Below are 27,040 nucleotides of genomic sequence, written 5' to 3' on the forward strand. Positions count from 1 at the left end.
TTGAGCAGTAGATAAATCCACAATAACTCTACCGGATGGCGGGATAAATGCTAATAAGCGGATGTTACGTAGATTTTTCCCGCGTTTTCATCTCGTGAGTTTGGGTTAGTTCGTTGTGGTTTGTCATATGATCCCGGTGGAAGCACACTGCGCTCACATTATCACCACAGAGCGCAGTATAAATACAGTAATATAACACGGTCTGCTAGCTGTTATTGTGAAAAGTACTAAGTTTAGGTAAGGTAATCATAAGAAAATCCAGTGAAGAACAGGTTAGTACACTCGTTTACTACACTGATTGTTCAGGGTGTTCAAAAGTTGCGCCACCCGCACTCCGCCGCACAATCTGGTGAAACGAAACGAACACCCACTACACCAGGCTTTCAGGAAGTCGGGTTATGTTGTATTGTTGCCACGGAACTCGTGCAGTGGGCTTTAAACTTAGTAAACCGAATCTGTTGCCTTTAAAATAAAGCTTGATTTTTAATTATTATATTTGCCTGTTAGATACGTTAACGGGATACCAAGATGCCACCTAAAAAGCGCAATTCTGGAACGACACAAAGCAAGGAGCTGAAGCCCAGTGCTGAAAGTGCCTCTCCAGAGAAGAAGGAGAGCCCAGAGTTATCTGTTAAAAAGTAAGAGAAGTCATGCTCCCTTATTCAGGTTTCAGCAGCATATCAGCGGTCAGCGAACGAGTTGGTTATTCTGTGAAAAAGTTGTTTACACTGTAACGTTAGCCTAATATTTAGCTAGTTTGGTTTGGTATTTTACTCTTGCTAGCTAACCGTCGGACTGATTAGCCGGCTGCTTCAAATGAATTCAGGCCTGTATTTAGAACTAACACCAGCGTATTTTAACGTCTCCCAACCCCACATAAGTAGCTACAGAATATGTTTATTTTGCAAAGTATTAAACAAGAGATGTAACACTGTTATGTAACGTTAACATAGATAAAGTTACAGCCCTTGTCTAACACACATTCTCTGGCTAACAGAGAAGTCCTATACAGGGGGGCTCTGGTTATTTGTGCAGCATGTTTTGATGTCCTGAAACTTTGTTTGTGTTCTCCATGATGTTGATTTATCGCCTCCATCATCTAGACACAGAGACAAGGATGCTGAGTTTGTGACCCTGTGTAAGAGCCTTCATGTGACAGACCTGGTCTGTGACCGTGCCTGGACGCTGTGGAAAATTGTTCAAGATTCCATGGAAGAAGTCGCTGTGAGTAGTTAGATGTGACAGTAGATCCGTACGTTTGTGATCCTGTTGGCAGACTCAAAGGGCAGTTCGTGGGTGAAAACTGTAGTAATCTGGTTGAAAACTACCCAATAAGAGAACAAAAATTGCTCAGTTGTGTATACTGTTTGGTCATAATAACGTGTCAGTTTACACTGTTTTGTGGATATGGCGCTTTGTGTATGTGTGATGTTTGTGGTATGATGCTGCTGGACAAAGGATTATCTTGCTTTGTTCCTGCAGATCCATTGGGCCTTGTTTTCAGTCCTCATGATGATATTAATGTTTCCCACCAGGACGTTAGTGATTAGGAAATATGCATGGTGTTATATTTGTAAGTTTTAAACACTGTTCTTTTTACATTTCAGGACAGTCAGAAAAGGCTGTGGGGGGCTTGTCTGTTTGTTTCAGCAACAGACATTGATGTCACTTGTTTCACCTTAACTCAGGTTCTTAAAGCAGTCAGTCTGAAGTAAGTGCTTGTGATACCTGCATGATACCTGTTAATGGCAATTACGCTTTGGCAGTCAGTGTAACACTCATTTGTCATTTGTGTAGAAATTCTGCAAATGGATTACACATCATTGCTCTTAGCACCATCGTCCAAATGCACTACTTGATTTTCAAAATTATTAAAATTAGAACACTTGGTTTGGATTTGCATTTTTATCATGTTATTATTCAGTTTTATGATATAAATTTGTATTCTCACAAAATGTATTATTTCTTTTGTAGTGTGAAGCAGTTTTTAGCTCTGGTGAGGACGTTGGATGTGAACTTGGATACGATAAGCACCAAGGTGAATTCAGCACTGACACGTTTGGAGAAGAAGTATGATGTGATGCTGGCTCTCTACCAGAGGTTTGAGAAGTGAGTGAACCGGTACATACAATACAGGTGCTTGATGATGTAGAACTGTTCGGTTCAAAATTATAATTGATAATAATGTTTGTTTCTTTCAGAACATGCAAGAAAATCTTTGCTTTGGTTTCTGATGGAAAGTAAGTTGGATAATTATCAAACACAAGAGTGAAATCTACTTGCCACGGTCCCTTTTTAGTGCCTTTATGGTCTTTTGTTTGGCAGTTGCATGATTTCATAAACAGATGTGATGCACTATGCGGGAGCTTGACTAATGATTTATTGTCTTTTTTTTTTTCCAGGGAGAAGGAGACCATTCGGAGCTGCTGGACACTGTTTCTTTTGGCTAAGGGTAGGTTAAGCGCAGTTTAAACACAACTGCAAAAACAAATATGATCAAGCTGTTAACACACGTCACAAAATATTTTTTTTGCGGCTCAATCCTCTTCTTTCCGTCCTTTAGTCTTTGTTCTCAGCTGTTGAGAGCTCAAATGAATTGGAAAATGCTTCTCCTCGTGGTTCTGTTGTTTCCAGTCCACAGTAGTAGTACTGTAATAATGCTTCTCATATGCTGCATCTCTACTGTCTACAGGAAGGGCCCTGCAGATGGAGGATGACCTGGTCATATCATTCCAGTTGCTGCTTTGCACACTGGAGTTATGCATCAAGCGCTGCCCTCCAGACCTTCTGCAGCCTCTTTACAGTAAGCGTCAGCTTCATTTGCTGCTAATGAATAATCCTTTAAAACACCCCTTTGTAGCATGGCTTCAAATCTGAAAAGTGTGAAGTCAAGGAATGTATTTTAAAAAGCCAAAGCAATTTTGAGTCAGGATTTTAAATACATATTGTTGTTGCTGTGAACCTAATGTGACTTCAGTCACATTGCTGTAGGCTTAAAAGTGAATGCATAAATATGGTATAATATCTGTTTGTCATGTTTCCCCATTTTGTGGAATGGAAATAGAAACTCAGCTTCCAATATTCTGTGTGATGAAAGGATGTATTGTTTCTAACAGAGTTTCTGACCACTTAAATGTTTTGTTTTCTCTCAGAATCAGCCATCAGTAAAGTTCAGAGTCCTCCGACACGTACATCTCGTCGCAACCAAAGCAAAGCCAAATCCCGACCTCCGGAGCCAGAGGTGGATTTGCAGCTTCTCAAAACCTTGTGCAAAGAGAATGATTGCAATGTTGAAGAGGTCTGAGCTCCCCTATGTGTATATACACACACCTTAAAGTCATCATACAAACATATTTCTTTGCCCTCCACTTTGTATGTATTTGGCCTCACACGCCCTCTAATTATATTTGCAGGTTAAGAATGTTTATCAGACCAGTTTCTCGGCTTTCCTGGATTTGTTGGATGTTTCGAGAGCTCCAGATTTTCCTCAGGTAGTGTAGCAGTTACTGTTTAGTTATGTCTCCCTGCTTGCTGTTGTCATTGCTGAATGTTTGAGGATCTGACAGCTGTCCTCTCTATTATTCCTATGTGTTTGTTTTCACATTTATGGTGTCAGGAAAATGTGTAGTCATACATAGGATCGATTTTAGTGTGTCAGAGTAGTATGTTAAGGAAACATTTATGAAAACACCTGAGACAGGATGCCACTGTTTGCTGACACAAGCGCACTGCTTTGAAGAAGGGTGCTAAACATATTTGTTTTATTGGTACATTACCCCAGTAACGAACAGGTGGTGTGCGTTATTTACATAAGTGTCTTAAGTAAATAATGTGTGGGTCTTGCCATATTGATCTGACCTATGAGCTGCCAATTGCCTGCATTGTATTATAGCAGTATGTAGCCGAGGTTGAACCTGTTGTCTAAATCTGGTTGCAGACAATTTGGAGTTTTTCTTTATTTCAGAAATTTTTTTTTCTTAGATTGAGATCAGATCAGATACACACAGATTCTGTCACATCTGCAGTTGTACAATCTATAGCTTTATCTTACATAAGTACAGCAAGGACTCCACTGTGGTTTTGAAGTGAGATTTGGCTAGTGTGCACAATTACTACAAGAGTCTAGAAATTCTCTAGAATTACATCTATGTGACCAACTGATAGCCAAGTTATTGCTGTTTCTCCTTTTTAATTCACTCAGGTGGTTTTACGGCTATATAATGACACAGTTGTAAAAGTCTTCAAATTGTTAAGAAATCTCTGTAGATGTCAGCTCAAGATCTTGCATCTAAAACGTGCATTTAGCGACTGAAATTTGCATTGTCAGAGCTCAAGATGGCGAGCAGTATGAAGACTATTTGGCCCTCCCACAAGAGTGAAATTGTTCTTACAGTAGGTCAAAACTGTGATTGCATATGATTTTTCTCCTTGATGTAGCACTGGTAATATAAACGGCTCATATATAATGAAGCAATAATTTCACGCTATGAAAGGAATATTGTTTTTGTTTTTGATATATTATTTCAGTTTAGCACTTTTAGCATTTGGCACTTTTGGATTTAAGTAAAATATAAAAAATTAATGGAGAACTCTTCAGTCTCTCAACGTTTTATCAAACATGCATACAGTTAGTGTTGGGAAGCACCTGACAAAGACTAAGTTCAAATTTTAATTTTCACCACAGGAGAATGACCTCAACCAACAATATGAGGAGCACTACCTCAAGAGTGGAGACTTGGATGGACGGCTGTTTTTTGATGGAGATGAGACTGTTCTTGTGCCTGAAGTTGAGATGTAATTTCTTTTCTTCCCTTTTCAGTCTTTTGATGTTGAATTTAAAGGAATGAATGATACATTTAAAGGAATAATTCTGCCTTCAGATCACAGGTGGAGCGGACGCCAAAGAAGAACCTGTCAGATGAAGATGCTGTACTCATTCCTCCCCAGACTCCAATCAGGTGAGCGGTTACCAGCCTCTCACAAATTCTTCATGGTTTCAGAGAGTGTTTACCCGAAGGAGAAGAACTGAGGACTGGCTTTCAGTGGCACCTTTCTTAACATATGTAAAGTTTCAAACTATCTTGCCTCGGTCTGTTTACTGCACAGCTGTCAGTTGGTGCATTTAGGAGTAGTAGATATGGACTCAAAAAGCAATAGTTATGATGAAAATCTGACCTTTTCTTTTTTTTTTATCCATGAAAAATCCTCTACAGTCTAAATTAAAAAAACTATAAGATGTCAATTATAAACTAACTAATTTAGAAGAAAATTTTCAAATCTGCGATGCGTGTATTCAAAATAGAATAGTCTACAATAGTTTTCTTTAAGTTTGTTTTTCACAGTTGGTGTGAGATGGTTAAAATATCTTGAAAAACTTTGTATCTATTCAATGTGTATATGTGTCCATGAATGGAAAACCAGACACTGGCCACTGTTCTGTGATTCCGTGAAGTAAAAGATATTTCATTGTTTGAATTTTGAAAGTTGTTGTCCGAGTCTGTCCTTCAACACCATCTGACTTTTTTGTTTTGTCTCACCAGAGCTGCCATGACTTCCATTCAGCAGTTGAGAGGTGATCTCACTTCCAGTGGGGACCAGCCATCTACTAACCTGGCTACATATTTCAAAGTGAATATCAAGTGTTGTCATTAATTAAAATGTCCCATGAAATGGCATCTTATGACCCTGATTTGACGTATTTCCTGTTTTCCATGTTTCTGTGATCAGAATTGCACCGTGGACCCCACGCAGGACGTGCTGAAGCGTCTGGAGACACTTGGACAGGCGTTCAGCCAAAGGTTTGGTCAGGCAGTCGGGCCTCACCATGTAGTACTCGGCAGGCAGGTATGAATTAACACTCAAAAAGATAATGAGTAACGATGGCAATACCTCCGATGCTGAAATTATATTATGTCTCACTTATATGTCTTTTGTCTTTTCAGCGATTTAACCTCGGTGTCAAACTCTATTACAAAGTCATGGAGGCAATGCTGAAATCGGTACTTGACTACTGTTTCATTCAATATTTGTTTATCAATTCAGCTTTTTTTTTTAACTTTTGTTTACATTGCACTGTCAACAGAAAGCAGTTTACATGAACCAAAGACTGCTCACAGTATTTGAAATAACTCATTCATGTTGTTTTTCCCTCTTATTCGTCTCACTTTTCATCTTGTAGGAAGAAAAGCGACTTTCAGTGCAAAATTTTAGGTGTGTGTTTTTCACTTATTATGAAATCAGTGGGCAGTTATGAAGATGGTGAATAGTTGTGTTTTTATTCACGTGTGCATGCATGCTTTTTGTTATTTTAAATTGTAAGTGAAGCGTCGTTTGCCTTGAGCTAAGTCATATGATTTCCATTACAGTAAACTCCTCAATGACTCCACATTCCACACATCACTTTTGGCCTGTGCTTTGGAGGTAGTCATGGCAACATATGGAGGTGTGTCCCACAATTAGCTTACAAGTCAATAATCTGAAATAATGTGTTTTATCAGTGATGCTGATCGATGTTTACACACAGTGTGACAGGTTTTAACAATGTTGTTTGCTCCTCATGATCAGAGAGCAGTTTTAAAACTGGAGGATACAACCATGGTGGTGGTGGTGACACACCTGAAACAAACATGTGTTTCCCCTGGATACTGGACGTGGTCGGCCTCGCTGCCTTTGACTTCTACAAAGTCATCGAGAGCTTCATCAAGGTCGATCCCACTCTGAGCAAAGATATTGTCAAACACCTGGAGAGCTGCGAGAACCTCATCATGGAGAGGATTGCGTGGAGGACGGTCAGTTTGATTTGTCATCACTACGTCATTACATTCATAATAATATCACAGCATTTTAGTAAGATTCAAGCACAACATAAAGACTCATTGACATGATAAGTATATCTATAATTGGTCCATGAGAAACAATTTATAAAATAATGTTAATTATTACTACAGTTATAACAAGAATACCATAAATGACATAAAAGGTGAACAGATAAACTGGATGGTACTCTGACTTACAATAGGTAGCACGGTGCTTCTGTCATTCCCACTCTGTGCCAAGAAAGCCTCTTCTTGGTCTGTGTTGGTTGGTTGGGCATTTAGTGTGACCTACTGCTGTAAAGCATTACACACCAACACATGACTGTGTTGGTCAAGCTGGATCACATTTTATGGTGAAAATGTTTTCTGGTTTTTCTCTGGCTGGTCTGGTCTGCCTCAGCTCTCTGTGATTTACAGAGTTTCCTGATGGACAAACAGCTTTACTTGTTGTTTGAGTAACTGCTGCTGACTCTAGCTCGTAGTGTCTGTCAGTAGTGTTGTGAGATGATCTGTGTCACTGGCTGCCACTGCCTCCACCACCAGGCGCCTCCTTGTGCACCAGGCTGCTGGAGAAATAGTAGATGAATGGGTTGAGGCAGCAGTTGCAGCTTGCCAGTGATAGCACCACAGGGTGAGCAACCTTGGTCACTTTGGCCAAGCCACAATAAGGCAGAAGCCCCACATGTGTGAGAGTATATCCCAGGAGGTTAATGTGATAGGGAAGGAAACACAGCAGGAAGATCCCCATCACCCAGTAAATAACTGTGAGGGTGTGCTGACGGTTGCGGACCTGACTGCGGGAGCGGTGTCTTGGCTGGCGAAGCACATTCAGCACTCTGCAGTAGCTGTACAGGAGCACTGCAGTGGGTAGCAGAAATGACCCTAGGACTAAGCCCAGAGCTACTAGGATGATCGTGCGGTGGCGCTGTGAGGACGGGTCCAGCAGACAGGGCTGATTTAGGCGAGCAGCTGCAGAGCGCAGCAGAGGCAGGGTCACACTGAGCCCCAGCACCAGGCACCAGATCCCCCCACTTAACAGCTGTGCAGCACGCTGCCTGCGGAGTGTTGATGCCAGCGGGTGCACTACGGCGAAGTAACGGTCCACAGAAATACACACCAGGAAGAAAATTCCCCCATACAGGCTGATGTATTTGAGGGTGAAAGTGAGGTGGCAGAATGCCACACTTTGAGTCCAACTGGACTCGTCTCCTGTCGTGGAGGACAAGGCTCTGGCCTTCTGGTGGTAGTAGTAGATTCTCAGGGGTAGAGAGATTACAAAAAACAAGTCAGCAGCTGACAGGCTAATCATGTAAATGGCTGTGCTGTTCATGGTGCAGGGAGATAGAAACAGTCTCCACAGAGCCAGGCTGTTGGTGGCTAACCCCAGTAGGAAGATGATGCTGTAAGACACTTGATAGAAGGTGAAGCGGTAGCTGGTGTCCACAGTGCAGTTAGACAGAGATGAGAGTGGCTTGGATGGGACGTCATATGTTGTATTCCACAGCTCCATGTCTCAAAATAATCTGTGTCACTCTCATATCTGGTGGAAAAGACTTGATTGAAGTGAACATAAAATGGGAGGAAGAAATGGCAGCTGAACTGAGGCGAGTAAAAAAACTTAATAAAGTGAAAATGGCTGCTGTTTTATGCAATGTAAATTTGCTGAGGTGACATGAATAAACTCCTATGGCTATCACACCTGAATTGATATTTGAAATGCACAGCAACAGTCAGATGAATAGTGTCAATAAGATTTAACTACATCCTCCTCATCTCATAAAACAAGCAAATATTTGGTTTCATTACATGAACGGTCGGGAAGAAAAGAAACTGCTCATGTAATACTAATGCATTACAATTGCATTAGTGCTGGTAAATATACATTTAGTGAAACACATAAAGTTAATATTTCACTGAGAAAGTCCGAGGTCTTAATCTCAGGTTGTATTCACACTTGGCTCGTTTGACGCAGTTGTTTCCAAAGGAGGAACATTTCACCCCAAAGCTTGTTTTTTTTGTTGCACATGTGAACAAAAGAAGTCGGTCCAGATTGCCAAGTGAGGGTGGTCTTGGCTCAGTCCCAACTGAAGCCTGGACCCTTTACAGTATTGGATATTGCGTAATTTGCTAAACTAATAAATCCATGTGGTGATTGTGAAATCTGTTCAGGAAGTTGTCTTCTGTATAAGCCATGTGTATATTTAAAATCATGATTGATAAAGTCTGTGCATATCAGTGTGGGCATTCACCCTGATCAATAAGCCAAAAACTGTTGAAAGTGCTCTGATTATTTTCTACATAGTTAACTACTTCACTTTATGTTCGTGTAAATTTAAAGTTTGTGTCAGCAATCCTACAGTAATAGGCCTCATTTTCTTCTTGTCTCATTTTCCATAAAAATCAGTCGATTGGCAGTCTAATAATACTCATAATTATTAGAATCAGTTTTTTTTCTTAATATGAATATCAGAAGCATTACAGCGCTGCATAATCTTTCAGTGATCCGATTGATTTTCCTCGTTTTGGTCCTGATGATGCAGGATGACAGTCGCTAAATCTGTCCAATCAATGAGGTACCTATCACTCTGTATAACTTGTGTTTACTCATCTTGTTTCATTTGCAAAAACTCATGTGAACAGGAACCAGGTGAGAGCTCAAGAGCAGCCATGTATACATTTTTCCCTTGTTCTGGTGCAAATGAACCAAACCACAAGTGTGAAGACACCCAGTGTTTTATAAGGCTGTAGTTTGTATTGTATAAGCAAATATCTGATATACAATACTATCTTTCAGTCAGTATTGTGACTGATGTTTTTGCTAGTGCATTTTTTCTGGGTTTGGTATGTGTCCTGTTCACTCTGTCATTTTACACAACTGTCCTTTTTTTATGACTAACAGACCAGGACTTTAGGCTGCTGAACAACGCTATGCACTTCAAAATGACCAGTCAGTTGTATCAGTTCCGCTGATCTCACCATGTCACAGTTATTCTTTTGTCTTTTATATGGTTCATTTAACTGTAAAGCCAATGGAATTCTCAAATATCTCTTTCAAAAAATATTACTTCAGATAATATTCACTTAAAAAAGTGGTTAATTGCTGTCTTCATTTTACAATAATGACATATGCTAATCTATTACATGCTGTACATATAAGCACAATTGGTACAACTAAGGAGAATATTGAAACAGATCAAACTTCATCACTTACCAGTATCAGGATCTCATCGGTGCACTGAGTGTTGGGAGTCTGTGACAGTGCAGATGCTACTGACTGAAACAGTTTACGCCTACACACACACGCACACACACACACACACACACACACACACTCACACTCACGTCAGGGCCTCTCTCCCTCTCTCTAGGCACACTTAACATGGTTTGTTCTTGCCACCTATTGTCTGTCTCATTTGGCCAATATATGTAAAACAGAAGTAGTGATCAGCAGGTTAGCTTGAGGATGGAGGAGTTACCTGGTTTTAACCCAGTAGTTTTCCCATTGAACTGAATTTTGTGATCAGCCTTACAATTGAGCATGTATTGTTTCATTGCCTTCATGGTGGGATTCATGTTTATGGCTGCTTGTTAAAAACCTACACGAGTAATTGGAGTTAATCATTAACTGTATTTGTTTGCCAGCTGATAGAGTGCTGGCTATAATTCACTGAAGGACAGTGCTGTTTTCATACAGCAGTGTATGTCTCGGGACGAACAAAGAAGTATAGATCTTTGTTATTGGGTATAAGAGCCCAAGGGAAAACCGGGGTGGGGGTGTGTTTGGGGGTGGCATTGTGATGCAACGCGCAGTAAAGTGAAAACCCTCGGGAAAAGTCTTTTGACTGATGAGAATTTATGTTGTGTTAAAATGTTAACCTTTAGTCCACAAGTCCACAGCTGTATCTGTACTCTCAAGTCGGACAGCTGAACCTCACCAGTCACACTGGGATTCAACTGAAGGTGGTTAAGATTATTCAGTGGTTCACTGAATAATCTTAAGCTTTAGGTTATGAAGCTAATGTAGCACAATTTGAAGATAGATTAGATCGAAAGACATAAATAAAATTTAAGGATGTAATAGGTGCGGTTGTGATATAACTGTTTTGAATTTATCCTCTGCTTCAGATAAAACATAAGTCTTACCTTCATGTTATGATTATCATTAGAAATGGAAATGAGATGGTGTGCTTCTACAATTGAATTCAGTAAACCCTCTTTGCGCATGCTAAATTGTATTAATGTCATCGTAAGCTATGTGATTATCATGTAAACCTTGAGTCAGAATGGCTTTTTCTATACAAAGCCATTAATCCAATTAGTTCGTTTGTGCTGGGTGGAGAAAGTCCAGCTGCATCCTGAATGTAAGTCTGTTTGTAATACATGTAGTTTAGTAAAGAGTGCAAACATGGAAAAGTGAGACTTTATAAACTGTTAATTGTTTTATCTGTGTCATGGATGTCATTTGTAAATTATTCTGGATTATTTGGCCTGTTCTGTCTCAGGATTGCGTCAACCATCACTATGCTCTATTTTGTAAACGTACTTCTCCCTCGAGACATGTTGTCGCTCGCATGCTTTGGTTTCACAATCCTTCCTGTCAGTACCGTGATGGTGATGAGTCTACCCTTGTCAGTGCAGAACCCTCAGGCTGAGGCTCTTAACCAGGAATGCTGTAGCGCTCAGTCTTGCAGCACACTGATTTTTACAAGAAGGAACAGATATTCTAGCTGCACCATATTCCATCTGCACTCTGAGCTTTTCACTTTACCTACTAGGAAACAAACTCATGATCAGACAAACTAAAACTTAGTTTTGATGATTCACATCAGAATTCAATAACTTTAAATATTTAGTCTAAAGTGAGATTTTGGGAAAAATCCCTGTTGTTAAATAGTGCACCAACAAAATAAATCATCTCTAATCTGTATGGACTTCAGTGTTGAGAGTCATAAACACTCTCACTACCTCTTATTTAGATTAGGCTGTTGGCAGTGTTGGCCAGTGCCATTCAGTTGTCGAATACTGACCACACCTGCGAGCTCCTTTTTGAATTTTTTTGTCTTATTGTGCATGCGTGGCATTGGCCAACCACAGTACCTGTAACGGTGCTGTTAGTATGACTGTATGACTAATCATTTCAGGCAAATGATTAGGTAACACCAAAAGAGGGTGGCATATGAGCAACTGATAACCCTGCCAGTACCCTGCTTTATCAGACAAGTAGTGAATTTTAAACTCACAAACCTTTTTAAGTTAATAACTCTTTTATTCACTTTTTATTCACTTTTATTCAACAGGTAAAAGCGGATATATATCACGCTGCTCTATAAAGTGCTTTAATGGCAATGAGATTGCAACTACTTAGAAACTGTACAGTCCAGCACATAAAGAGTTGTAATACTGATTCAGTGTTGCCAAAGCAGAATTCTGCTCTGAGGAGTAAGACTACATTTTCAACGCCTTATGTGCAAAAGCTGATAATTATTTGCAACATCACGCATGACTATGGCTTACACACCTGACATTTCCACAAATACACATTATAGACTCTTTTATACTCTTGACCCTTGAATAGAGTTTTCTAACTTGTGAGTTGTGAATTGTCACCCTGAAGGGAATTTATGCTTATCAGATGTTTGCTCTTTGACTTGTTCCACTCTTTTATTGACTGAATAGGGAACAGTCCTAGTTTAAAGTCTCTGTGATCTCTGGTAGATGAGCAAGTGACTCCATAGTAACCTTTGTGCTCACAGTTGTTAAGATCCTCACAGCCACTCTGCTTCTACCGAAATCGAGTTTCGAGCAGTACTCGCTGATGTCTTAATTGTGTCACATAATACAGAGTTGTCAGACTGTAGAGTCATTGTCAAACATTTTGGATCTCAGAGTTCTCAGGGTCAGGCTTTTGGGTGTTGTATTTGGACTGCTTTGCGTGCTATCCATCTGTAGTCTGTCAAACAGTCTGACACCATTGTTCCATGCTGTGGACTTGCGTTTGATGGAGCTCTGAATGGTCTCTGAAGTGAAGTAGTAAATGACTGGATCAAAACAACAGTTGGTCACTGCTATGCACAGAGCAATGGGGTAGATGGTTCTGACCACATATTCCGCGTAGCATCCCTTTAGAACGTTGGAGCGAACCAGGGCATAGAATATGAGATTGACATTGTAGGGGATGAAACAGAAGCAGAAGATAAGCAGATGCACAATGATCATTCTCAAGATTTTCGCCTTATTGAGGTTTCCTCCGCGGCTGATGGTCTGGGGTTTCCTCAGAGTTCGTAGCACCATGACGGAACAAAAGACATTGAGCATCAATGGGATGATGAAGCCCACAGTCTCAATAAACACTACCACCTTGGAGAGTTCAGCCTTCCATTGCTTTTTAGAGTAGTTTTCAAAGCAGAAGTTTGAGGAGGAGTTAGCATTTTTGGGTGAAGTGGTGTCCAAAAGGAACCCAGTGGGTACACTTCCAGAAAGAACCATCACCCACACTGTGCAGCAGGCCAGTTTGGCGTTCCTCTTAGTGCGAATAGTTTGGGAGCGGAACGGGTGCACAATGGCCAGAAAACGGTCAACACTGATGCAGGTGAGGAAGAGGATGCTGCCATACATGTTGGTGTAGAACAAGGCCACAGAGATCTTGCACAGCACACTACCGAAGAGCCACTCACGTTTAATAAAATAAACAATCCGAAAAGGCAGGCTGAGGACAAAGAGAGAGTCTGAAACGACTAGGTTTATCATATATGTCGTGGTCTCATTCCGCAGCTTCAGCGTGCAGCCAAAAATGTACACAGCCACCATGTTGAAGAAAAGTCCGACTACAAACACCACGCTGAAAACTGAGCTGTACAGAGGGTACTTGAAGTCATCACTCTTGTTGCAGCTCATGTAATTTTGAGTGGAGCCCAGCATGCTGATGTTATAAGCTTCTATGGTGCTGTTATACATTTTTAGATCAAGCTAGTTAGTTAGTTTGGGACAATTAAAGAGATAAAGTTCTCCTGGGTATTCTTGAGTCAGTCATAAAAATCCAACAGTCCTTAAAAAAAAGTTAAACTTGTTAATCCTTTTCAGTAGGAAAAGCAGTCTTGAATTACTAATGAGTGGTGGGTTTGTGCAGTCCTGTGTGATGAAATGGTGAGAACGAACGTATACAGCAACTCCACAAAAACTGCGTATTTATATCCTTTACATCAGTATTCTGTATAAGAAAGCTGTCGGGCACATCCAGTAATCCTCATGAAAGTGAAGTTTTCCGTCCTGTCCAGTTGTCTTTCACAGCTGAAATGTTTATCCTTTTTGATGGAAGAATCATGTGCCTCTCCTCAGCTCTGTGAACAGTCGAGTGGCTCTTCCTTTCCCTTGTTCTCTTGTCTGTTCCTGCAGCAGCCCTGGGGGGGGGGGCACGGTGATCATTACTCTTATGCTTCACAAGTTTTACTCTGCTCCTGCCTGACCGTAAATCAGAAACCTCATAGCAGGGTGAAATTGAGACTCTCCAGCACAAAGAACTCGCTGGACTGTTGACACACAAAGGGAGGAGCCTCCAAAGGGGCCAGAGTCCTCCCATCACTGTTTTGCCTTTGCACTTATCTGAAAATGGAATAATGACACTATCAGAAATGGGTGTGGACCCTCAACTTTTGTGCTCAGGGGTTTTTTATTCTTTCTCTATTCTTTACTGCTGTATGTGCAATTAAACTCCTAAAATACTATAATGATAAGGAATAGCTTATATAACATTATAGCATAGCTTTATCTTGTTTTCTTAATATGACTATGACTGCTTGGGGTTATCCACATTAGTCTACAAACAATTAAATTAAGTTAACATGAAACACAGAACTCTTAAGCAAGATTTTACTATACCTAATGAAACATTGCAGTGTGGCTGCCCTTCATATGTCACTGAATGCTGTTAGAGCAGTCAAATACAAAGTGTACCTTTTGCACTGCATTAGTGGCGTCAGCAGGGTGTGGCATGTATGACATGAAGAATGTACTAATAGCAAGTCTGTACCTGTAGTTCCTGTGAAAATTGTTGAGTGGTGAGCCACACCTTTTTTTCCCCCTATATTCTCATGTGATGTTCACGTGCACCACTGGTGTGTCTGCATATCTTTTAGTCATAAGAGATAAGAGAGCTAAATATGAATGGATTTTGCTTCAGTGGTATTTGCAGACAAGACATTTTTGCAAATGAAATTATTCTATTCTATACTATTTCCTCTCAGTTGAAGGGGATTTCAGTGGAAGTCACTGAAATGAGATAGGTTACAATAGCGCATATCTTTAGGTCAACATGAAAATAAGGAACTAATGTGTTATCAGTCCTCAGTTGTAATTTAACAGTTCAGTTTTTGCGAAGGAAATTTGCTTTACTGGATCACTTTGATTTGTCAATGCTGCACTTGTGTCGACACCGGCTCTTTATGACAACAGCAATAATATAAACTTGTCACTGTATTCTCACCCACAACTTATTTATTTTTCCTCTACACTGAACATGATATTTTTAAAATGTAAATCCTGTTTGTGTCTTTGCAGGGCTCCCCGCTGTTTGAGCTGCTGAAACAGGAGCATGAGGGGGGAGCAGCAGAGCAGGTGGAGACTCCAGCCAGTTTCAGCCAACCACTGCAGCACAACCACACCGCAGCCGACCTGTGAGTTCACCGTCCTGCGTTTTGTCTGTTCGTCTTTCAGCTGCTGGTAGGCAGCAGCTGAAAGACAATCAATCATTTTTTCAGCTATTGTGAATCCATAAGAACATGCATCATGGAATTTAAAGAACAAGAGATCTGTTAGATTCCACTTAAACTCATCATCAGCTATACTTTCTTTTTTTCTTCTTATTCTAGACCCCCTAACTATCTGTGATTGGTGCTTTATATAATGTTTACTTGTAGCTAACAGAGCCCATTGGATTTCTCCATTGCTCTTACAGATATCTGTCCCCCATGCGTCCAGGCCATCGTGTCTTGTCACCAGAGTCCCCAGCCACACTGAGTTCTCAGTCTTCCTCTCAGCCCCCAACCCAGCCTGCCACCCAAACTCCACGGCTCCCGAAGTCCAACTCTCTCAGCCTCTTCTATAAGAAATGTAAGATGTTGTTCAAGCTCTCACATAGTCCAAAAGGACCTTTTTTTTCAGAAGACATAAAATATGTTTGTCTAGATCTGGATTATAACAGATGTGTGGGTAACAAACTCCTCTCTCTGTAGTGTACCGCCTGGCCTACACGAGGCTGAAGGTGCTTTGTTCTTACCTGCTGTCCTCCCACCCTGAACTGGAGCCCATCATATGGACCCTCTTCCAGCACACTCTGCAGCACGAGCATGAGCTGATGAGAGACCGTCACCTTGACCAGGTTACCTGCCTTTCATTTGCTCATTCACTCTTGTTCTCTTGGCATCTTCCTTCCTTGTTTCCTTTTTTTTTTCTGAAGCTACTTCTCTTTTTTTCTTAAAGTTGATGATGTCAGCTATGTATGCCATATGTAAAGTGAAGAGTGTAGACCTGCGCTTCAAGACCATTGTCACGGCGTACAAGAACATGCCCAACACCAACCAGGAGGTGACGACTTGTAACGTTAATTACTGTTTTTTTCCTGTTGTAATGGCACATTGTGTTGAATTCTGACCTAAAATTATTTGCTTTTCTGTTTTACACTGTATGCTGCAGACCTTTAAGCATGTGCTGATCACTGAGGGCCACTATGACTCCATCATTGTCTTCTACAACCAAGTGTTCATGCAGAAACTGAAGACCAACATCCTGCAGTATGCGTCTACCAGGGTGAGAGACCTCCCCATGAGGGATCTACACTGTGATTTTAATAATATGCCCAGTCAGGTACATGTGCATGCCTGCAGTAACCTCTTCTTTGCTGCTGTTTTGTTTTCGTAGCCACCCACCCTCTCTCCAATCCCACAAATACCACGCAGCCCCTACAAGTTTCCCAACTCGCCTCTGCGTGTGCCTGGCAGCAACAATGTTTACATCTCTCCTCTGAAAAGCCCACGCATGTCCCCGGGTATCATGACTCCTCGCTCCAGGTGAGTTCACGGCAATTCAGTGTTGTTCTTGTTCTAGAGGGGGGAAAAAAGGGAAAAGGCCTTTCGGCTGCGCTTGTAGAGTAGCATGATTGTGTGTTTGCACATGATTTTTCTTATCTGTTTTTTCCCTTTACAGAATGCTGGTATCAATCGGTGAATCATTTGGGGTGCGTGCCTCTTTTGTTTGTATTGTAGCATATTAAAGGATAATCTCCATTTTGCAAGGTAAAATGCAATGCACTCAGTCTTTTTTTTCTGTCTTGTTTTCATCTATAGCTGTCCAATCGGTTCCAGAAGATCAACCAGATGGTCAACAGCAGCGACCGCTCCTTCAAGAGGACTCTGGATCTCGGGCCCACTCCAAAGCCTCTTAAGAGATTACGGTTTGATGTGGATGGGCAAGATGAAGCCGATGGCAGGTTGGTCACGAATTAAATTTTAGCATATCCGCACCCTGTTTAGTAACTGTAGTCGAAAACACAAACCGAATATTTGTCATAGCATACATGTGTATATTTCACTTAAGCTCACATTATGTATTTTAATTAACAGCAAATCTGGACAAGATTCTACACTCATACAGAAGCTTGCAGAGATGAGTAAGTGAAGATTGCATTTTATATAAAGTTCCAGTTTTGCCAATTACCAATTCTTCTTCTTCTTCATGTATTCATGTCAGTCATGTGGCTGATGTATGTTGACTAACATAGGAGTAATTTTTTTTTTTTTTTTTTAATGCAGGCTCCACTTGGAGTCGCATGAAGGAGGATGCAGAATCAAGGAAGGAATAACTCTAACCTACTGAACTGGCCTGCACTGTTTATCACAATGTGAACACAACCTCTTGTTCACACAAAGTGAAGAACGAGTTTCTCTGTACATTTAGTATGGGATTTTAGTTTGTATTTAACTTTGTCTTTGAGGAGTAATATGTGAATATAGAGGACTTTCTCCTCTTTTTGTTGATGCTTTAACCGAGTGTTTTAACTGAATAATGATTGATGTCATTGAATTTCATTTGAGTTTTGACTTGTTGGAGATTAAGTATGTTTGTTTTTAAGAGTGATATTAGTTTGTGGTTGTTTGAATCTTCTCAATTCTGAAGAGCTTTGTAGAGATCCGTTGATGGTTATCTTGTTAAATAACTGATTAAGCCTTACCGCCACCAGGACCTTCACGTGTTGACTTTTTGACAGTCTTTTCACATTCTGACAATTCAGATGTTTCAATCATGATGCAACATTTCAGGTGTTAAATTACGATTACTCTCCTCAAAAAGGATTTAAGCCTCAGCCCAGAGGGAAATCAATATGTCTTTCCAGGCAGCAGTTTTACTTGTGAAGTGATATTTTACTCTGGAACGTGGATAATCATTTTGGGAAAGTTTAGTTTGTGCCATAAAGTGAGAACTATAAAACAGTCAAATATAACTTGAAGGAAAATCCTCCAAGATTTGCACTCAACCAAAGTTCATGTAGTTTCAAAGGAGGATGGTTTCAGATAATGTTTCTTGTTTTTGTAATGTATAGAGTTTCACAGTAACTTTTCTTTTACTTTTGGTTGGTTAAAAAATATACATTGTATATCAAATGCATGTTCTCAGTCACTTTTTTTCTACACATTAGTTGGTTAGTCTTAAACTTTGGAATTGGAGAATTCTAAGGTAAAGGGGAACAAATTACAGAGATGGATAAACAACACATGGAGCAAATTAATATGTGGAATTCACTTCATAAAAATATACCAAGGTAAAATATTGCTAGATATGTCAAATACAAGAGATTTTAAATGAAAATATGTTTATATTGTGCTACACTGAAGTAGTTTCCTGAAAGTATAAGAAATGTTTCTTTTGAAAATATTGTTTTTGTACCTTTTACATAGATGCCCCAAGATGCCCCATAGAGGTCTTGCCTTTGCAGCCAACAATAGACACCAGTTTGTGCTGATTAACCATCATGCTGTTGAGTCATGCTGTTTATTTATTTAATTTCTTTTTTTTTGCTTTTATAGAAAGGACGTTTCTGTTTTGCTCCAGTTTTATACACCATCTTATGATGCTGGGTTTTGTTCTTGGTCTGTTGAGAGTTGTGGCGATATTTGTATTGACATCCTCTACAGAAAAATACAATTTGAATGTTGGTTATGAAAAAAAAAAAAAGACAAAGTTGAGTTCTTTTTTCTCAGGAATTATATTTGTCACATTTCTCAATAGCTTCTGCACCATTCTTCAAGATGGTCATTAAGTCCTATTTCAACTGTGATTAACAACTTTGACAGAAAATACATGGTTATTGGCATCAGTCATGTTTCCTTACCTCCTGAATCCGCAAAAGAATTGATCACAGTAAGAGATTTAAGTCTACAATGGTCCTTTTCCTCCCTCTGCTGTGCAAAACTGCTCTCACAAGAATCTGTAGCCAGTCATGCTTCACTTCCACACACAATTACTTACTATTAGAGTGAAATGCCTCTGTATTGGTAATTTGGTTACTTCTTGAGTAACGTCATTTTCAACTGTGGCTTACTGAAAACCAATGTTTTTTCCAAGATTGCTCCATAGAAAATCTATTTTGCTCTCTTTTGAATGTAACACAATTCTTTGGTGAGTCCGAAATTTCCAAACAATGTAAGAGCGAAACATTTTATGCAACGTGTGCATTTTAAAGGAATCTGCAAATGGTGATCGCACATCTTGTGCAATGTGTAAAGGGATTTGGCCCAAACCCATCAGCACTTGGACAGTCAGTGGTGGAGGTAGTATACAAGTTCTGTAGTATAAGCCTACTAATACTACGCTGTAAGGATTTAAATTTTGTCCTCAAGTACAGTACTTGGGTAAAGGTGTTTACATTCCACCAAAGCTTACAGTGCACTGTATAAGACTGATTCTGCGGACAAAAATAGAAATGTTTAATTTTAGTAAATTGATTTCCTCAAAGATAAGTGCATGAAAAGAGTAGAGAAAAGAATAAGTATCTCTTTTCCTTGCGACTCCTTGTTTTTCCCACTGCTGTGAATTGCTTCTAGCTCCTCTGGGGGAAAATGATGACAGCTGTTGCCTGTTCAGCAACAGCCATCTTAATTGTGCCATCGTACTGTTTCCAATGGGGAGGTCGAAATTAATTCCTGTTTGAAAGCAGAAACAGTTTGGTTTGGGCCCAGTCAAGCGTGAAACTCCTTGAACTGGTTACGTTTTAATTGGCCTTGCCCCATGGGGGATTGAAGTGTGTTATTGAGTTTGTGGGTGCTGATTGCATGCAGTCAGCCGGTAGCACATGATTGCAGGACACCAAAGTGTTCAATTCTCTTACTGGAGCTGCTTGTGGAAACTACTGATATCTGTTTCCTTAATCTCTGAAGCTAAAAAATATATTTCATCTGTTGAGAGAATGTGATTGTGTTTTCACTCTAGGATCACCACTCAAAATTGTGCTGTTTTTCACCAAGAATGGAAAACCTCACGGTAAGCAAAGATTTATAGCCATGTAATTCGTAGAATTAGTCTCTCAATAGATCAGTTTACAAACATTTGTTGGACTTATGAACTCATTTTTAGACTAAGCTATGCTTTCTATTTAAGGTACGTTCCTTAATTTTCTCATAGGCTTTTATTTCCTCTCTCCGTGATATGTGACATCAGTTTAATAAAAATGTGTGAATGGACATCTAATACTACTGTTGATTGTCCTGTCCTGACCCTCAGCCAGAACAATGGCGCGAGATTATGAACAAGAAGATGCAGTTCCCTCCGGAGCTCATCAGTGCTATTCAGGAAGGGAAAATAGAGCTGCTGTGTGGACTGCTGAAGACCGGTGATGGCATCATCCGCCAGCTGGATGAGTCTGAGGACCGCCAGTGGAGGGAAGCCCTCAACCTATCCATCCGCTTGGGCAGCGAGGACTCCATGGACGCCCTCCTGCAGGGAGTCAAGTTTGACTTCCGGCAAATTCACGAGGCCCTGCTTGTTGCTGTGGATACCAACCAGCCCAGGGTGGTGAAGCGTCTGCTGGACCGCCTGGATCAGGAGAAAGGCAATAAGATGGATGTGCGTTCCTTCTCTCAGGCGATCTTTGACCACTCAATTGACAACTCCCAGTTTGCTCCTGGTGTGACTCCTCTGACCTTAGCTTGTCAGAAAGACCTGTATGATATAGTCACCATGCTCACTCAAAAGGGTCATGTGATTCCATGGCCTCATAAGATATCCTGTGCCTGTCTGGAGTGTCGCAATGGCCGGCAGTATGACCTGCTGAAATTCTCCTTGTCTCGCATCAACACATACCGTGGTATCGCCAGCCGTGCCTATCTGTCTGTCACTTCTGATGATGCCATGCTCCAAGCTTTCAGTCTCAGCAGAGAGCTCCGCAAGCTGTCACAGAAAGAACCGGAGTTCAAGGTCCGAAGACATTCATACCTACATTCACTTACTGCTCTTGTTTGGTGTCTGTGTTGTTAACCTCATTCTGCTGTGTTGCTTCTATCTACTGTAGCCTCAATACCTAGGCCTAGAACAGCTTTGTCAAGATTTTGCTGTTGAATTGCTGGGCATGTGTCGCAACCAGAGTGAAGTGACCACTATACTGAACAGCTGTGGAGACGAGAGCCAGGATACCCTTGAGGAGCAGGCCTTTGAGGAGGGAATACCCAACTTGTCACGTTTACGGCTTGCTGTAAACTACAACCAGAAGCAGGTATCTAGATGCAGAAACTACTGTCAGCTAGAGGTGACTTAAATAAGAAATATACTTGGTCACTAATTTGTCTCCATCTCTGTGGGTTTGTTTTTGTGCAGTTTGTGGCCCACCCTATCTGCCAGCAGGTACTGTCTTCTATCTGGTGTGGGAACCTGGCAGGCTGGAGAGGCAGCCGAACGGCTTGGAAGCTGTTTGTCTCTGTGGGGATCTTTCTTACCATGCCCATTCTCTGCCTTATCTACTGGATTGCACCAAAGTCAAAAGTAAAAAAACAAATCAGCAACTGTCGAAGAGAAGTTTCATCATCTTAAACTGTTGCAGCTATCCAATTAAGAAAACAGGAATGTCACAATGAACGTGTATCTTGGCACTGACAGATCATATCATCTTTCATGTTTTCACCAGGCAGGAAAGATGCTTAAGATTCCTGTGATCAAGTTTCTTCTCCACTCAGCTTCTTATCTGTGGTTTCTCATCACGCTACTTGGCGAATCAATAACAATGGAGATCTATCGAGACAAATTTGCTTCCCGGCAGCAGAACATCCTGCACAGCTCCTTCCACATGGTGTGGGTAGTCGGTGGGTTCATTCTCACTTCCATAATGACAACTTGTGCCTGAAAATAGTTCAAATCAGGTTTTGGTGTGTAACCTTTGCTGTCCCATGTAGGATTTTTCTGGTATGAGTGTAAGGAAGTGTGGATCGAGGGGCTGCGGAGTTATTTCCTGGATTGGTGGAACTGCTTGGACATGATGGTGCTCAGCATGTACCTGGCATCCTTTGCATTACGTGTACTGATCATGCTCAAAGGTATCTTCCTCTGCCATGATCATAATGGTGCAGAGGAGTGTGTCTATTTCACTCAGACAGGTGAGAAAATGATATTGGATCATTCATCCAGAAGAATTGATGGAGGTCGTAAAACTTCTCAATGCTGAACTGGTCTGTTTGGTTGTGCAAAACTGTCTTGCAGTGCGTGAGGACTGGCATCAGGAGGACCCTCAGCTGATTGCAGAGGTGCTGTTTGCAGTGACCAGCATGTTGAGCTTCACACGGCTGGCGTACATCCTGCCAGCTCATGAGTCTCTGGGAACACTACAGATTTCCATAGGGAAGATGATTGATGACATGATGAGGTAAAGACACCCATTTTGCATCTGGCCTAAAATTTTGCATATATATATTGACAGAGCCAATAAAAATGTTTTTATTCTTATTCTTATTATTATTCTTTTAGATTTATGTTTATATTGATGATCATTGGAACAGCCTTCCTCTGTGGCATCAACAATGTCTATGTTCCTTATGTCATCTCTCCACACCTTGGCAGGTAAGAATGCAGGCTCTTCAGCTTCTTAGATACTATTGTTTCAACATTCAAAACTGTCCTTATGCTGTTCTGGTACATGAAGACTGAAAGCAGAGGGAAACACTTAGCCTAGCTTTGTTAAATCAGCCTACCAGCACCTCGAAAGCTCACTAACTAACATATCAAACCACATTTACTAAAAAAAAAAAAAAAGTTTGTGGCTGTACACGGAGTTATATTTTGAAACCATTTCTTGGATGGTGGCAGTGACTTCATGGAGTCTTGTCGTCACTATGAGATTACTCACTGTGCCTGGAATAAGCCTATTTTCCAAAATACCAACTATTCACTCAAGCTTTCTGCCTTATTAGAGTGAGAGTGACAGATCAGCTGTGTCTGTATGATGAAAGTAACTTACTAAGGATATGTTTGTGTCAGTGTGTCAGCCAGTAAGTTACATAGAAAGTACAGAAAGACCAAAGATATGTTTGAGACAGTTTAGGACAGTTAATAGTTTGACATCCAGACAATTGACAAATGTATTTGTCAAGTTTAAGTTAAGTTATGAACTGACATTGTGAAAACCCTCTCCACTGCACTCCTGCAGGTTTAATGAGACGTTCCATTTCTTGTTCTGGACCATGTTTGGTGTGGCCAACCAGGACTACGTGGACATGCCACAGTTTGTGTTGGCAGAGTTCGTAGGAAGGATTCTGTACGGCATCTTCACACTCGTCATTGTCATCGTTTTGCTCAACATGCTTATTGCCATGATCACCAACTCATTTCAGAAAATTGAGGTAACAAGATATTTTTATGGCACGCCTGCAATAAAAGCAGAAACCAGTCACTACTACTGACATCTGAAGTTTTTCTGTTTTGTTTTGTTTTGTTTTTCAGGATGATGCAGATGTCGAATGGAAATTTGCCAGGTCAAAGCTGTACCTCAGTTACTTCAGGGAGGGCCTCACCATGCCTGTGCCCTTCAATATCATCCCCTCACCCAAAGCTTTATTTTATATCTTAAGGTGAGCTCTAAAATGTTAAAACACTTTTCGCCTGCAAGGACACCAGAATGTTTATCTATAATTTTATTTATTCATTTTAATTTATGTTCCAGGGGTGTCTTCAGACGAATCTGCTGCTGCTGTACTTTTAACTCTGAGAATAAATATCCTCCTATAGCCTCTATGGTAAGTGTGTGTTTAACGCTCACAAATAGTAAAATATTTGCTAAACACCATGCACTGAAATGCATGATGTTAATGTATATGTGGATATGTGTTTTTAGACCAATGGCAAGGGATCTGAAGACAGCCAGTTGCCTTACCGGCAGCAAGTGATCAGAGCTTTGGTGCAACGCTACATTGAGTCAGCTCGCAGGGAGTTCGAGGAGACCAAGAGAAAAGGTAACTTTGACTCTGACACAAATCTGGACTTAACAGTCTGACATTAATACGGTATAAAGTCCTTTTGGCTCACAAGCCTGGTCTGTTACATGTCTCATTTTTTTTTATCTATTACTGGCTATCAGATAAAAAGTCTAAAATTATAAACAGTGTAATGCTCCTGAATGATGAGTGGTTGGAGTAATATTTTAGGACCCTAATACAGTCAGTAAATTATGGAAACCCAAAATGTTCAACATTCAATAAACAATTATGAAATAAATCTAATTAATAATTTGTGAAGGATATTTAAACGTGCAGACACCTTTCAGCCAATCACATGTCACATGTCCCCTGTCTCTTAAACAAGCAACTTAGTGCCAACTTGGTGTCTGTTAGTTAGAGCAACAACAGTGCCAGATCAACCAGCTAGAGCCTGCTGCTGTACACAAACGCATTAACTGAACCTCTTGCTTGCCTAGCCTTATCAAGCTAAATAGAGAAGAAGAAGAAGATCTGTTTCTATGTCTGTCTGGTTATTTACAGCAGCAGCTAGATCTAGCTAACAGAAGCTAACTGGCTACATTTTTGAGCTTGGTACCTTAAGAGGCAAGGGGCATCTGATTTAAAATGATACATTAGAAACTATGATATTGTGTTGCAAAACAAAATAAAGCTCAAACAATAAACTGAAATAATAATTAATAATTTTGCAACAGCGTCCAACTCTGCTGTGCGTCTCTTGTTATTATGGCATTTCCTCCAGAGCCACACTTTAATTTTAGGTTTTTAAGTTAAACTCCCCCAGCCAGTAGACATTTAATAGTATTATTTATCATTAAAGTGCCTGCATGCAGTGTTGTGATGGGAGTACTCTCTTCCCTCAGATATCGGTAATCGTATCACTGAGCTGAACAAAGCGGTCAGCAGGATGCACAGTGACTTGAAGGTGATCCAGCAGCTATTGGTGGGTAATGAACACAATGCAAACGATGCCCTAACCAAGGACGGCTCCTCTCTACTGGGGAAATACATCATTGGTGCCAAGAACAATTTCAGAGGTTTTAACAGCAGGCCAGAAGATAAAAATACATCACTTAAAGTGACTGTACACAACGGAGAAGAAGGGCTGAACAAAGAGAAGGTTGACTCCGATGCAACTCACGAGTCAGACACCAAACAGAATCAGGTGGATGATTGTGGAATAGAGGGATCAAAGCAGGTAACAGACTGTGATGTGGTGAAAATGGAGGAAGGTAGGGCTACAGCAGAGTTAGGAGTGAATAAAGAAACTGGGACAAAAGAGCAGGTGGAAGCAGACAATAATGAAAATGCTGACAATGAGTTGAAAGACAAGGTGGTGGCAGGAACAAGTTTTGATAACGTAGGGAACAATGTAAAAGCCGAGGACACACAGGATGAGGCAGGCCAAAGAGGGGAAGGAGAGATACTCACAGAGTCAATGATTGATGCAAAACACCCAGAGACAACCACCAAACAAGACGAAAGCAAAAATGAGAATATGGAAGCAAAGAATGTAGTAAATAAGTTCAAAGACATAGAGCTGCAAGAAAGAAAAGTGGAGACAAAATGGAAAAAGGGCAGGAAGTCTGAGCATAATGTGGCAGACAACTGTGACAATGGAAAACCTGGAGTCAAGAAAATCATTCCGTCACCAACAGGCAGCAGCAGCTCCCAGGACACGGGCTTTGGTTCTCAAGAAGGAGAGGGATCCATTGATGGGATGCTGGTGAGACCATAACCTTAGTGATGTCCCATTTTTAGGTCTACACAGACATTTTCAGCGTTTGGCCCTTCAGTCACCTTATCCAACAGAGTTTGTGCTTGGGTTGCATAATTTATCACTGAGAATTTGGAAATGGTTTGAGTTTTTCCATGGTCTGCACCTTCATGTGACTTAAAATGCAGAATATTTCATAATCTAATCAGCTTATTGTCATAAAATTTACTGAGTGCACTTTCATGGCACGGAGCCAGAAGAACTGTCTTCCACTGTTTCCAGTTGTGCTAAACTAAGCTAACAACTGCTAGCTGTTTCTTCACATTTGCTGTGCAGACAGGAGAGTGGTATCTGACTTTCCACCAGAAAAACATTGTACAATTCCTTTAACCTTAATCATTGATACTATGGGGTACTGTAGCTTCCTGTTTAATTCCGTATCATGTACGAAATAAGTAAAATCGTTCGGTGGGTAGTTGATTAATGAAAGGACTATGGTAGGCATACTTTGTGCTGGGCGTCCCTCTCCTCACAGCAATTTCCCGAAGTTCACCGTTCATTTGCAAAGATTTCTCAAATATCAGATAAAAGTAGCACTGTTTAATGAAGCAAATAAAACATTTGAAGCTGCATTTGTTTCTGTCTCTGTATTTCATGAATATGGTGTAGAGGAACTTTAACTCTGTGCTGACTGAGGTAATGAATCTCTGTTTTAGTGTTTCTTTTCAGTAGATGACAGAGACACACCATACTGCACTGTTACAGTGCAGGCCTCAGCTTGCTTTACACATTCGGATCCCATGAGGTCACATGCATAAACACACCACTTCATTAATTCATCACCTGCAGCATCACCTGTCCCAAGACACAGTGTAGACTCTTCCTCTGGAAAAACACCCTGGCGTTTACAGTAAGTCTTTGTTGCAGTACTGACGCCATCACTGTTTAATTATTCACCAGAAGAATATTCATGTCTTCAATGCACATGCACTTGCATGAGCAATTCCAGGGACAGAAAAGCTTCATTT

The 27,040-nt window shown here is 40.6% G+C and overlaps 4 protein-coding genes across 5 annotated transcripts; 2 read left to right on the plus strand and 2 right to left on the minus strand.

Moving 5' to 3' along the window:
• The first annotated feature begins 83 nt into the window (after positions 1 to 83).
• On the plus strand, positions 84 to 18,284 carry rb1 (retinoblastoma 1). Of its 2 annotated transcripts, XM_046411854.1 has the most exons (28): positions 84 to 272; positions 508 to 638; positions 1,104 to 1,224; positions 1,608 to 1,711; positions 1,975 to 2,109; positions 2,202 to 2,240; positions 2,403 to 2,452; positions 2,693 to 2,803; positions 3,153 to 3,298; positions 3,414 to 3,491; positions 4,685 to 4,794; positions 4,881 to 4,958; positions 5,541 to 5,628; positions 5,728 to 5,844; positions 5,943 to 5,999; positions 6,179 to 6,210; positions 6,366 to 6,442; positions 6,565 to 6,788; positions 15,369 to 15,484; positions 15,766 to 15,920; positions 16,043 to 16,188; positions 16,290 to 16,394; positions 16,503 to 16,616; positions 16,728 to 16,876; positions 17,013 to 17,043; positions 17,153 to 17,295; positions 17,429 to 17,475; positions 17,618 to 18,284. In XM_046411854.1, the coding sequence occupies exons 2-28, from the start codon at positions 529 to 531 to the stop codon at positions 17,665 to 17,667; spliced, it is 2,733 nt and encodes a 910-aa protein (XP_046267810.1). In that variant the 5' UTR covers positions 84 to 272; positions 508 to 528; the 3' UTR covers positions 17,668 to 18,284. The 2 variants fall into 2 exon arrangements, with proteins under 2 accessions (XP_046267810.1, XP_046267809.1); XM_046411853.1 differs by lacking the exon at positions 84 to 272 and having other exon boundaries at positions 351 to 638.
• On the minus strand, positions 7,330 to 8,325 carry LOC124071300 (lysophosphatidic acid receptor 6-like). The gene has a single exon (XM_046411859.1). It carries the CDS (start codon positions 8,323 to 8,325, stop codon positions 7,330 to 7,332), a length of 996 nt encoding a protein of 331 aa, XP_046267815.1.
• Positions 12,059 to 14,355, minus strand: LOC124071299 (lysophosphatidic acid receptor 6-like). The gene has a single exon (XM_046411857.1). It carries the CDS (start codon positions 13,767 to 13,769, stop codon positions 12,663 to 12,665), a length of 1,107 nt encoding a protein of 368 aa, XP_046267813.1. The 5' UTR covers positions 13,770 to 14,355; the 3' UTR covers positions 12,059 to 12,662.
• A 1,084-nt stretch (positions 18,285 to 19,368) lies between the features above and the next one.
• On the plus strand, positions 19,369 to 26,902 carry LOC124071201 (short transient receptor potential channel 2-like). The gene is made up of 13 exons (XM_046411689.1): positions 19,369 to 20,342; positions 20,583 to 21,275; positions 21,370 to 21,570; positions 21,672 to 21,836; positions 21,979 to 22,153; positions 22,244 to 22,444; positions 22,548 to 22,710; positions 22,812 to 22,904; positions 23,491 to 23,683; positions 23,784 to 23,911; positions 24,004 to 24,076; positions 24,175 to 24,292; positions 25,159 to 26,902. The coding sequence occupies exons 1-13, from the start codon at positions 20,328 to 20,330 to the stop codon at positions 26,031 to 26,033; spliced, it is 3,093 nt and encodes a 1,030-aa protein (XP_046267645.1). The 5' UTR covers positions 19,369 to 20,327; the 3' UTR covers positions 26,034 to 26,902.
• Positions 26,903 to 27,040: the final 138 nt, after the last annotated feature.

Source organism: Scatophagus argus, chromosome 14, assembly GCF_020382885.2.
Source record: "Scatophagus argus isolate fScaArg1 chromosome 14, fScaArg1.pri, whole genome shotgun sequence".
Taxonomy (NCBI): Eukaryota; Metazoa; Chordata; class Actinopteri; family Scatophagidae; genus Scatophagus; species Scatophagus argus.